The 12,684-nt window shown below is 45.8% G+C and overlaps 1 protein-coding gene across 2 annotated transcripts in view; it reads left to right on the top strand.

Annotated features, from left to right (window-relative positions):
- LOC139053117 (kinesin-like protein KIF20A) overlaps nucleotides 1-12,684 on the top strand; it is a 68,502-nt gene that overhangs the window by 36,275 nt on the left and 19,543 nt on the right. For both annotated transcript variants that reach the window (XM_070530275.1, XM_070530277.1), the window contains exons 9-10: nucleotides 6,565-6,689; nucleotides 7,479-8,123. In XM_070530275.1, coding sequence (XP_070386376.1) covers nucleotides 6,565-6,689; nucleotides 7,479-8,123 — 770 coding nt within the window. The remainder of the gene's footprint in view (nucleotides 1-6,564; nucleotides 6,690-7,478; nucleotides 8,124-12,684) is intronic.

Below are 12,684 nucleotides of genomic sequence, written 5' to 3'. Positions count from 1 at the left end.
TCCGTCCATCCATCAAAATGCCCTGCTCGTCTGTGGTTACTGGAATACGAACACTCTCGGTGCTGCTTGGATAGTTCTCGATGGGGACCTGCGGCCAGGCGGCTAGCGAAGAGGTTGGAGAGGCTTTGCGCACTGGCTCCGAAGAAACTGGAAGTAGGTGACACGTCTTATCATGATGCTGGAGGCGGAGCTTATCCCCAATCACTCGACGATTGACTTGAGAAAAAGCATGGCTGTAGAGGAGAGTAACTTGTAATCGTTCGTAGATTTCTTAATATTAGGCGCCTTACTTATATTTTTCGCGAAGGTTTTACTGTAGCTGTACCCTATGCGTCTACAAAATTTGTCCAAATCATTTCAGTGATCTTTATAGGGTTCGGGAAAAAATCGGTGATTATTATGCGAGTAAATGCGTAAACTTGAGCCTGTACTTATCATTGTCCGCTCAGCTGCAAGCACTGGAGCCTCCACTTGTGCCTCAATTTTAGGTTCGTGATTGAGCGATGTCCGGCCACCCCATTCTTTGTCGTCGAGGCTTGTTCAACTGCAATGAAATCATCTGTGCCATCGCCCAACAGTATTGCAATTCGGGGCATTGTCACCATAGACCGCCACCATCTCAGCATAATCTTGGCATTGTCTCTTCAAACGTGGAAGTGGATCACTGCTAATTAGGGGTATGCAAACGCCAAATAGTAAATTTTGTATTGAATATAATTTTTTCACAAGATTTAATGCTTACAAATTTAAGGCAAGAAAACACTCCTGCACATGCTTGGTAGTCTCCTAGCATTGCATAACAAGAATGTAGCAAGCTATCAGTAACTTAGGGACATCGCAATCAATATATTCAGTACAGTCTACTCTTATTAAAGGCAACATCAAATTAGTGTGCCAGCACTGGTTACAGCTCAGTTCTAATACAGTAGAACCTTGTTCATACGTTGTGAAAAAAAACCTGCGAGAGAAAGGTACTAAGAAAATGTACGATCTGAAGTAACTAAAAAAGCGAAGCGTTGCGCGGATCATTGCATCACGAGACGCCGACGTGCATCGACCTGGTGGTGCTCTAGTGGCCCAAGATGCGCTTTGTTGTTTTCCTATTGTGTGTTTTAGGAGGGCGACAGGACACCGAAATGAAATCGACCTGGTGGGCAACACTAGATGCTACTGAAGCAAAACGTGATGCCCACATTGCACCTCCTGCAGAAGGGAACGGCAGCGCGTTTGGATTATCACATACTAAAAGCCTGCAGTATACTACCAATGGCACTATGCGCCATGCACTGTAGAACAGAGATGAAGATGCTTATCACAGTTGAATTGGCGGTGATAGCTGTGAATGCGGTGTGCGACGACCCGAGCGGAGATTTGCTGGTACCAAAGGCAAGTATTGCGGTGATGCTGCCACGGCAAGCAGCTGCATATTGTTCTTAGTCGCCCGGGCCTTGTGCATTTTCTTGTTTATGTGGAATATAGCGGCCAGAAAATGTATCACACGATGGCAGTTTGGCGACGTAGTGAACGTTGGTGCCGAAAAATCGTCTTTTCTGGGAACATATGAACTGGTAAAAATAACCGTAACTCTATTGGGTCATTTTTTGTGTTCTCAATTGCGAACATTGGCAGCAGGAAAACGTATGTAGCGGGAACATGTCAACAAGGTTCTGCTTATATGGAGGTCTCTAAATTTTATATTATGATTGGAATTTCTGTTGAACAGAATCAAGTTCTTTTTTTCTCACAACCTAATGAATTAGTATTGTTCTGTTCAACTGAATACCAATAAGGTTCTCAGCTATATAGTGGACCTGTTTTTCAGCAGTCTACTTGCTCCATAAGAAGTTTTGCTCTCAAGCCCTTCTGCACAATGCAGAGGGGCTGTCCAACTTTACACCGTGGGTTATAAGGTCAGTCTGTGCAAGAGGCAAAGTGACTGCATGTTACGTAACTTGATCACTGCTCTACGTGTAGCCAATGCTGACGGTAAAGAGCAGGTGCCGTCAGTGCATGTGTGATTTGCCACCTGTCAAAGATTCTGAAATCTAAAGGGTCAGCACGTTCATGCGATGCCACTGGTCAATGTGGTAACGGGCTGCAAGCAGCCATGGAATGCTTGCTGCTAATATGTTCGGTCAGGTGGCTCGTCAGTACTCGGTCTCGAGACCATGTGTCCAGTTAGACGGCTATTGAAGAGGTTTGAAGTTCGTCTCAGGGTATTCAACGCAATCCACATACCTATCAGTGGCTCATCGGCCTGATCTTCGCGCTTGCTTTCAAACTTTACGAAATACGCACTGCTATTATTGTCATGCGCTGCAGTGACCATAGGATGGTAAGAACTCAAATTAGCCTAGACTTAAGGAGGGAACGGAAGAAACTGGTACATAAGAAGCCGATCAATGAGTTAGCGGTAAGAGGGAAAATAGATGAATTTCGGATCAAGCTTCAGAACAGGTATTCAGCTTTAACTCGGGAAGAGAACCTTAGTGTTGAAACAATGAACGCCAATCTTACGGGCATCATTAAGGAGTGTGCAATAGAAGTCGGTGGTAACTCCGTTAGACAGGATACCAGTAAGCTATCGCAGGAGACGAAAGATCTCGTCAAGAAACGCCAATGTGAGCAAGCCTCTAACCCTACAGCTAGGATAGAACTGGCAGAACTTTCCAAGTTAATCTACAAGCGTAAGACAGCTGACATAAGGAAGTATAATATGGATAGAATTGAACATGCTCTCAGGAACGGAGGAAGCCTAAAAAGCAGTGATTAAGAAACTAGGAATTGGCAAGAATCAGATATATGCATTAAGAGACAAATCCGGCAATATCATTACTAATATGGATGAGATGGTTCAAGTGGCAGAGGAGTTCTATAGCGATTTATACAGTACCAGTGGCACCCATGACGATAATGAAAGTGAGAATAGTCTAGACGAATTGGAAATCCCACAAGTAATGCCTGAAGAAGTAAAGAAAGCCTTGGGAGCTATGCAAATGGGGAAGGCAGCTGGGGAGGATCAGGTAACAGCAGATTTGTTGAAGTATGGCGGGCAGATTGTTCTAGAAAAAACTGGCCGCCCTGTATATGCAGTGCCTCATGACCTCGAGCATACCGGAATCTTGGAAGAACGCTAACATAATCCTAATCCATGAAAAAGGGGACGCCAAAGACTTGAAAGAATTATAGACCGATCAGCTTACTGAACGTTGCCTATAAGGTATTTACTAAGGTAATCGCAAATAGAATCGGGAACACCTTAGACTTCTGTCAACCAAAGGACCAGGCAGGATTCTGTAAGGGCTACTCAACAATAGACCATATCCAGACTATCACTCAGGTGATAGAGAAATGCGCGGAATTTAACCAACCGTTATATATAGCTCTCATTGATCACGAGACAGCATTTGATTCAGTCGAAACCTCGGCAGTCATGGACGCATTACGCAATCAGGGTGTAGACGAGCCGTACGTAAAAAAAATGGCTGTGGCTTAGCTAAGGTTAAGCCCAGGATGCGAAGCATACTAGCCTTTATTTTAGTTGTTGAACCACAGTTTAGCCTGGTGAACTGCTGTTTCTTGGCTATATTTGGTTCGGCTAGACGAAGAAACAACTCGTGCGTTACTCTGCTTCACCTTCAAGAGTGGAACGCGACAGCGTTCCCGTCGACCCGCCTAGGGGTGTAAGACAATGGGCTACGGCGCAGCGACTACGCGCCCGGCATTGGACGCGGTGAGCGTCGAGCAACGCAGCGTTCGGCGCGGCAACGAAATGTGCGCCTGAGCAAGCGACGCACGCCTGAGCCTTAGAAACGGCTCGTTTCTAAGGCAACACCGCATTCGCTAGAGGCGCTTTTGTACCGCTTTGAAGCATCGTACTGGTGGCTCAGTGGTAGCGTCTCCGTCTCACACTCCGGAGACCCTTGTTCGATTCCCACCCAGCCCATCTTGCAAGAGTTGAGCCAAAGCCACCTAGAAAATCAGTCTCTGTAGCACGCCGCAACCTTTGCTTTTCACTCCAACGAGCAGCTCCGTCTCCAGGAGGCATCTCGCCTCGTGAGTGTCTAGCAGAGGCAAGCGCAGCTGCTTATATACCGCTGCGACGCCGCGAGCGACGGCGCGAGTTGGAGCCCCGTTTCTCCTCTGTCGTGACGTCACAGTGTCACGTGGTATTGAAGGCGACACTGCCGCGCCCGAGGAGCTGGGTTGAGCTCTCGTAATATGCTTCGCATAAAACACTGAAAAATATCTATAGCGGCTCTGCAGCCACCGTAGTCCATAAAGAAAGCAACAAAATTCCAATAAAGGGCGTGAGGCAGGGAGATATAATCTCTCCAATGCTATTCACAGCATGTTTACAGGAGGTATTCAGAGACCTGGATTGGGAAGAATTGGGAATAAGAGTTAATGGAGTAACTTGAGTAACTTGAGATTCGCTGATGATATTGCGTTGCTAAGTAACTCAGGGGATGAATTGCAAGGCATGCTCACTGACCTGGAGAGGCAAAGCAGAAGGGTGGGTCTAAAAATTAATCTGCGGAAAACTAAAGTAATGTATAACAGTCTCGGAAGAGAACAGCAGTTTACAATAAGTAGCGAAGCACTAGAAGTGGTAAGGGAATACATCTGCTTAGGGCAGGTAGTGACTGCAGATCCGGATCATGAGACTGAAATAATCAGAAGAATAAGAATGGGCTGGGGTGTGTTTGGCAGGCATTCTCAGATCATGAACAGCAGCTTACCATTATCCCTCAAGAGAAAAGTGCATAACAGCTGTGTATTACCAGTACCCACGTACAGGGCAGAAACCTGGAGGCTTACGAAAAGGGTTCTACTTAAATTGAGGATGACGCGACGAGCTATGGAATGAAGAATGATGGGTGTAATATTAAGGGATAAGAAAAGAACAGATTGGGTGAGGGAACAAACGTGAGTTAATGACATCTTAGTTGAAATCAAGGAAAAGAAATGGGCATGGGCAGGACATGTAATGAGGAGGGAAGATAACCGATGGTCTTTAAGGGTTACGAACTGGATTCCAAGGGAAGGAAAGTGTAACAGGGGGCAGCAGAAAGTTAGGTGGGCGGATGAGATTAAGAAGTTTGCAGGGACGACATGGCCACAATTAGTACATGACCGGGGTAGTTGGAGAAGTATGGGAGTGGTTACGAAGTGGGAGTATGGTTACGCCCTGCAGTGGGCGTAACCAGGCTGATTATTATTGTTGTTGTTGTTGTTGTTGTTGTCGTGACCTCTGTCAGCGTTGCATTATCATTTCTGTCAGTTCTGTCGACCCGGACGAACCTTGTACCGACAGAGGCGGGCCCAGCTGACATGGTGCCATTCTGGAAATAGTGGCGTTTGGGCGCCGTGTGGGCAATCCCTGCATCGGGTTGAAGTAGGGAAGCACTCGCAGTGATGAAATCTGCTGTGGCATCAGTCAGGGCGACCTATCCGTAGCGTGCTTGGCACTTATTTTGCGCTGAAAATGAAGTGAAATGCTTGCTTGGACAGTGTCGATCACAGTGGGCTTGACAGCATACACATGTGGCACTGCGTAGGTCTCTTATGAATGAAATTATTTGAATGCTCGCTATTCAATTCGATTAAGTGATTTCGTTTGTTTGCATAACCCAGTGCTAATGCTTCAATCAACTTTACCGGTGCATGCAGCCATTTTTGTCAGTATGATGTCCTAGGGTTGTTTCGCTGTACTATGTAGTAAATCACAATCTTTATATTCAGTTTGAAACTAGAAACATGCACTCATTTAATACCTGCCAGGTTTGTCTGTATTAGTACCATAAATTTTCAACAAACTTTGAGTGTCCCTCGTAACTGGCACAATGAACGACCCAGTTGCCATGTGTGGTTGGCCATCCTGAAGTTTCATGCTAAATGCAGCAGGTGAAACCTATGCAGCAGGTGAAATAGCACTATTTCCTGAATAAGATGGCACGTTTTGACATGTTTTAATCATTCTTTCTCATCTTGCACTTTTCTTCCAATTTGCACTTTCGAACTATCGTTTTGGAACGAAAGTTATAAAAACTGTTTTCAAAATTATTTTTAGGCTAAAGATTTGTGAGGGACAAGACCATAGATGTCTAACATTTTCTTGATGGAGCAACTTTGAAATTACATTTCTGGATCACATTAACAAAAACAAAACTTAGTTTTCAAGTGATGCAGTTACTGCAGAGAAAGGAATAAAATTACTACTGGCTGTTACTATCCTGTACTATAGGGCATCCAGAAGATACTTATTCGGAAAAGGTTTTAGAAAGATGGTTTTCCTAAGGTGGCGCACTCATTCACTCAGTGGGACATGCGTAATTTTTTTCTCTTTTGTAATAAGGTAATGAAATTTACATGTGCTGATAACAATACAAAGCATCCTGCCAAATTTTACTGGACTTGGCATGTCGATTTGATATGTGACCTTTCAGCCCCTCACTGCCCTAAAGGGCATAATTCAGTCGTATTCCGCACAGGTTTTTTTAACTGAACCACTAACATGTTTACTGAGTCTCATTCTCCCGTGCTCCTTTCATCCTTTCCTAGGCTGCGCGAGGCTCAACCATGGACCTACTGGGGAAGCTCGAAGAAGCGCAGTGCCGAATTGCTAAACTTGAGAAGGAGCTGAACGCACAGGCTGTGCACGATGTCTCAGTGGCTGAAGAGCGCCAGTGAGTGTGCACTTCTTGCTAATTTATGCATGTGATCCTTTGCTGATTGTTCAGTGGAAAGGACTCACTGCTGGTTCATTAAGCTGACCTTCACAGCAAAAGTTTTTTCCCTGACTGATAAGAAAGCATGAGCATTCAGCGTCAGTTACCATTTTTTTTCTGCCACTGAATGACCACCTGTTCTAACCTGTTCATTGCATCTGTGGTTATGTTACTTTAGCATGGTTCTAGACAGCATGCTGTAGTGCTCCGAAATCGATGGCACTTCTGACATCGCCTGCAGGTGACAACTGATATTGCAGTGGAATTCGGCTGCCATGCCAAGTATTTTGAGGGAAGATAGCACCATGCTGGCATTGTTCAAATAAAGTTTTAGTAACTTGGCAGAACTATTCAGTAAAAATATCTCAAGAACTTCTGAGCACTTTGTGTTTGCAAAGTACAGGTGTTCCTTCTAATCTGTGCAGCTGCCATTGATTGCCATTTGGGCAAATGACACGGAGCATTTGAAATTGGCAGAATGGGCATGACGGAACAAAATTCAGTGCTTGACTGTTGCTAAAGTGTTACTGATAAAAATGACTTTATAAAGCTCTTCGGACTTCCGAAACCCTTGATCATACAGGTCCCTTCACAATTATGGCATTAGCTGCCACCTTGTTCGCAGAGCAGCCAGTGGAGTTTACGCTCCTAGTGTTGATGCAAATCACAGGATGTGGCTCGGGCTGTAACCAGCAACGCACGATTTCTTGGATATTCTAACATGTGCTGTGCCTTTCTTGCTTACAGCCCTCCTGCACCCACAACAGTTGAGGTGGAAACACAGACTGAGGAATTTGGCGATGTACCTCCAGCAGCTGCCACACTGAAAGCACAGGCTCGACTCTCTGAAGTAGAAAGCGAGCTGCGTGACCTTCGCAGCCACCTCGAAGAGACACAGTCTCGCTTGGTCGATGAGATGCATGCCTGCAAGGATGCTGAGGTTTCGGCCGAACGAGCTCTCGAACAGCTGAACGACGCTCAGCTCGCAATGCAGGAGGCTGAGCAGGAGGGCTTAGCACGGCATCTGGAAGAGCTACAACATGCCAATGACCACATGCAGCAGATGGCTGCAGAGTCTAACTGCAAGATTGAGCAGATGCTTCGCGACATCCAAGAGCGTGAACTTGCCTTGGATGTGCTGAGAGAGCAGCTTGACGACAGGACCGAGGCCTTGAGTGTTGCTGAGCAGAGAGCACGTGCCAGCGAAGATGAAGCCAAAAAGGAGGCTGCGCTGAGAGCATCTGCAGAAAAGCAAAGCAGTGCCATTGCCAAGGAACTTGAGAAGGCCCGCAGGTTGGCTCAGAGCATGGCAGAATCTCGGCAAGAGGCTGAGTTGTGCTTAAAGGCAGTGCAAGATGACCTCCAAAGCTGTCGCAAGGAGCTGCTGGCCAGGTGAGTGGGCACTAGCCATTCATACCAACACCTTTATTTTTCTTACAGAATAGTGTGTACAGTTCAACCTAGGATGCAGTTAAACATTGATATACAGTTGAAGCTCGATTTAAAGTGATTACCACCCTCGAATCATTTAGTTAAATCGGGAAGTTTGGAAAATCGAGTAAGGATTTTTCGGTCCTTCGAAATCTAAAATTGTAACGTAGCAACACCCAATGCGTACCACAGCATTGTATTTGCCGCTTACCCATGCTTGCGCGTGTAAAAGGCCTGCAAGGGCAGCCCAACTACTGCCACCCCTAGCATCATTTGGTACGTAAAAAATCTAGCAACTGCAGAGTCCGTTGTCCCGTGCATGGGCGTGGCGTGCAGCCTCGTCAAAATAAAACTAGGGCTGTGAGCAGGGTTCCTAGATGTTTTAACGCATTACCGTTAGAGCGCGCGCTCAAAGAAAAACCTGTGTGTCAAAAGTAGAAATAAATCGCAGCTTTATTTAACTGATTTATTTCTAAAAAGTCTTTGTTAAATCAGGTGTAATGCAAGCTAGTTATGTTAATTCGGGTGGATGATAACATTGAACTTTATGGGTACTTGCCGGGGAATTGAAATTTCTTTGTTCAAGCGGGAACTTCTTAAAATTGGGTTTCGTTAGGCCGAGTTTTAACTGTAATAAATATTGGATACAGTTAATGTATTTTTGTGTCTGATGCGACTTCATTATACTGATGTAAAACTGTATAATGAAGTAATGGGCACAACAATATAGCACATTATTCACTGTTAGCAAGTTTTGCCACCAAAGCTTACTTTGCAAGGAGCTATTAAAGCCCCTGCATCTACGCGCCACGGCCGCTCTCTTAAGTAGCGCCAACCTTTGTGTGCGCCGCCTTTTTCCCTCACACCAAATCCGGTTCCGGCATTTCCGCTTCCGGTATTTCCGGTTCCGGCGTTTCCGCTTCCTGGAGTTGCGCTGCGAGAATTTTCGCTCCCATTGCAGACGATGGTGAGGCGCCCGTGCTAAGCAACCGGTGCAAATCTGAGTTGCTCGCACTAGCCATTCCACCAAGCGTCATTCGCGTGCATCTACGCGCTTGTTTGCGTACGCTGCGCCCACACGCTTTGCCTGTCGTCCTCTTTCGCTGACAAAGTGCGGAGTGCCATGGACTGTGGCTGCATCATCGGCTGCTGCATGTGCCCGGCATGTTGGAAATCAGCCCCTCCATCCTCGCTTCTGCCGGCATAAAACTTCGGTGGCGCGTAGATGGAAGTGCTTTAGCGCTTAGGCCAGGGACGGATACAAGCGCGACAACAGAAGTATGACACACCTACCGCCCGAAATACTGCCGTGTTCGCCTCCTGAACTCTCGCAATAAAAAAATAGTCATCGTAATTTCACGTTCCAACACACAATTCGCCGTACACCTTTGCTCACGCCACAACACACGAACATAATTCGCCGTACACGCGAGCAGATGCTCACGTCACAACACTAACACAATTCGCAGTGCGCATCTGCTCGCGTCATCCACACAATTCGCCGTCCACCTTTGCACGCGTTACAACACGCGCACACGCAGGAATTCACTGCACACCTCCGCTCATATCGCACAAGAAAAGCACACTTGTTTTCACCATGTCACTGAATGCCCTCCACGCAAATTTGAACTTGTTATATTTCATAGCTTCACGTCATTGCAGTCCTTCACGTAGTGCACGCACTTGGGACATTCGCTACCTTCGATCGCACGAGACAAGTTCAACCTCAGAATCAACAGCATAAACTCTATGCGTCTGCCATACAAATTGGCGTCGCGAACTCCTTCACTAAAGTCCCTCCATACGTGCTGGCTGGAGGGGATGTATGCTTCAAAACAAGAATTCAAAGGGGACAAGCTGTTGTATTCCGCTGAAGTAGTAGTTTGCGGCCGCTGTTTTCCAAATGCACGAAAAACGGGAGCGGTCTCCAAGCGCCCAGGCCCTACATTCCACTGTACGTTGTCTCTCGTGGCACAACCCGTCGCAGGTTGACGCGAAGCAGCGAATACGACCAGATCGCCGATTGCAATAGGCGGTGGTTCTTGGATGAAATCGCATTCACAGTTTCAACCGCAGCTGGTGCAATTAAAGCCTCTCTATCGACGCGAAAGTAAACAACGCTAAAAAACATAGCGTCACTTCCGCTGGGAACAGGAAGTTGAAGCTACGTAAGTTCCGCTTCACGCCGGACGCTAAGGGGGTGAGAGGAGAGGAGCGTGGAGGAGGAGGGTAGGTTGGCGGTACTTAGCTTGGCCGGCGGTGGCGCGTAGATGCAGGGGCTTTAGGAGCTATGAGCCTGATTGGCTTTTAGGTGAAATTTACATCATGAACTCGTATGTTCATTGTATAATGTGCAGCAGGGGTGCAGTAGCTACACGAAAAGCATGAAACCGAGACAGCCGCATTTCGACAGGGGTGAAATAAAAAACGCCCGTACACCTTGGTTTAGAGACGCATTAAAAAACACCATGGTGCCAACTACGGCCTGCCTCATAATCCGATAAAAGTTTAATTTTTCTTCCACAATGCGATGTGCCATGTGAGGCAGTGACAATGCTGAACCCTCCCAGAGGTTATGAAATGTGGCGCACAACGCACCAAGCAAACACCTCTCCCTTTGTGTTTTGTCTACTACGCAGACAAACAGCAGTGGTGCACGCGAGGTAATGTTCAACATCATCTCACCACTCTTGTGTTGGACTCTTGTGTTAGTTGTCTAAGAAAAAAACGCATTTCGTGTCCTTTCGCATGTGTTTTAAGCCTGGCAACAGTCATTTCATAATGGCGCTTCCCAGGAATGCCAGTGGCGGCGATGCTCCAAGAAAAAGAAGTGCTTCTTGGAGCAGTACAGAAAGCAGCGTTAGTGACGACATGGAATTTGTGTCCGACAGCGATTCAGACGTTGTCTTTACCCTGGATATTGCTTCATATGACGATGAGAGCGACGGCGATGAGGACAGCGATGACGACGACGGTGATGCACTGAGCAGTGCACATGTAAAGCAGTGCGTGAATACCGATAACCCGCCACTTGCGCCTCCGCGGTTTCCCTTCTCTTCAGTGCCCCGAATCTTGCGGCAGCCTACTAATGAGAATGACATTCTTGGCTGCTTTCATTTGTTGACTGGGGCATCATTGACATAATCGTCACGGAGAGGAACCATTCTACCAAATCCACACAAACCATTCGAACCAAATCTACCACACAAAGAGCGACTATTAATTATGAAAGCTTTTGTTACGATGAAGCAATATCTGTGCAATTTTCAATGTGTTACCGTGTATTGCATCAAATGAATACTTAGACTTTCAGTACGTTCTGAACCATTACCACGGCATGCATTGAGGGAAAGCAGCCCTAAACAGCAGTTTTATTTCTTTTTTAATTTCTGTGATAATTCTAAGCAGAAATCAATGATGTAATATATTTTCAGAATCAGAATTGCATGAAAAAAATTATGACTACTTTTAAAAAATTTGAAATTTTGGTACTTTTCTTGGAAGTTAAATTGGTGGTTAAAGGGTTAAGACCCGTGTCCCCGTAGTTATGGCACGTAAATTGCCACCTTGAGCAAGATGATCAGCACTGTTGTGCAGGTGCGTCACACGAGTAATCTTCGAAGTCTCACAGTGCATCATTGCACAATCCATGAAAGGCTTTGCCGTGTTCGTTTATGTCGCGGGCGTTTCAGAAATGCTGTTTGCCCATAACATTGGTGGTGTCATGGAGACAACGCCGTTCTCGGTGACAAGACGACATCCATACTTGTCCCTTCACTTCATTTTGTGATGGCAGTTCACAGCAACAATGAATAATGTCCTATGGGCATCCGTTTTTATGCGACATTTTCTATTTCTTTGGAGCATCACCTCGTGTTACGTTATTAAGTTTTTCGAGAGACTGAAAGTTTCCCTTCACATTAGTACAGTTGAACCTTGTTTTAATAGTCGGATCTGACACGAAAATACCTTCATTATATTCTATATTCATTATAAGCATATGCATTTGCGACATGCTGATATTGGCTTCAAAATTTGTTTTCGTTGTTATATCCAATAATTTGTTGTATCTGTGTTTGTTATATTGAGGTTTGACCGTATTCGTGGTTACATTATGTGCAAATGCAACACTGTATACGCAGGAATTGGCAAACAACAAAGTCCCTAGTGGGAGGAGAAAATTGTTTTCGTTAAGCTGTAGTAGCCTGCCCACATGGAAAAGCCAATATAAAGCACCCTTCACCAGGTTTGAGCATTGCAAACAAGCAAGCATGGTGTGCAGATCCTGTGGGGATGATTGAGTCTCCAACATAGTGTCACATTGTCATAACAGTGAAGAATGGGACACTGCCAAAGCCATGACTTAAACTCAATCCTTTATTTGGCTCGCCTATGCCTAGGAAAACAGCACTCGAAGCACAACGAAGTGGCAAGCACAATGATCGATTGTTAAATCTGATCTCCGGGCCAAGATTGTCAGTTATTTATACGTGTATCCTTCGTAAAATCTGATGGTTGACTG

This window comes from Dermacentor albipictus, unplaced genomic scaffold (assembly GCF_038994185.2).
Source record: "Dermacentor albipictus isolate Rhodes 1998 colony unplaced genomic scaffold, USDA_Dalb.pri_finalv2 scaffold_74, whole genome shotgun sequence".
In the NCBI taxonomy this organism is placed as follows: domain Eukaryota; kingdom Metazoa; phylum Arthropoda; class Arachnida; order Ixodida; family Ixodidae; genus Dermacentor; species Dermacentor albipictus.
The sequence above is the reverse complement of the archived record's forward strand: the minus strand, read 5'-3'. Positions and strand labels throughout refer to the sequence as shown.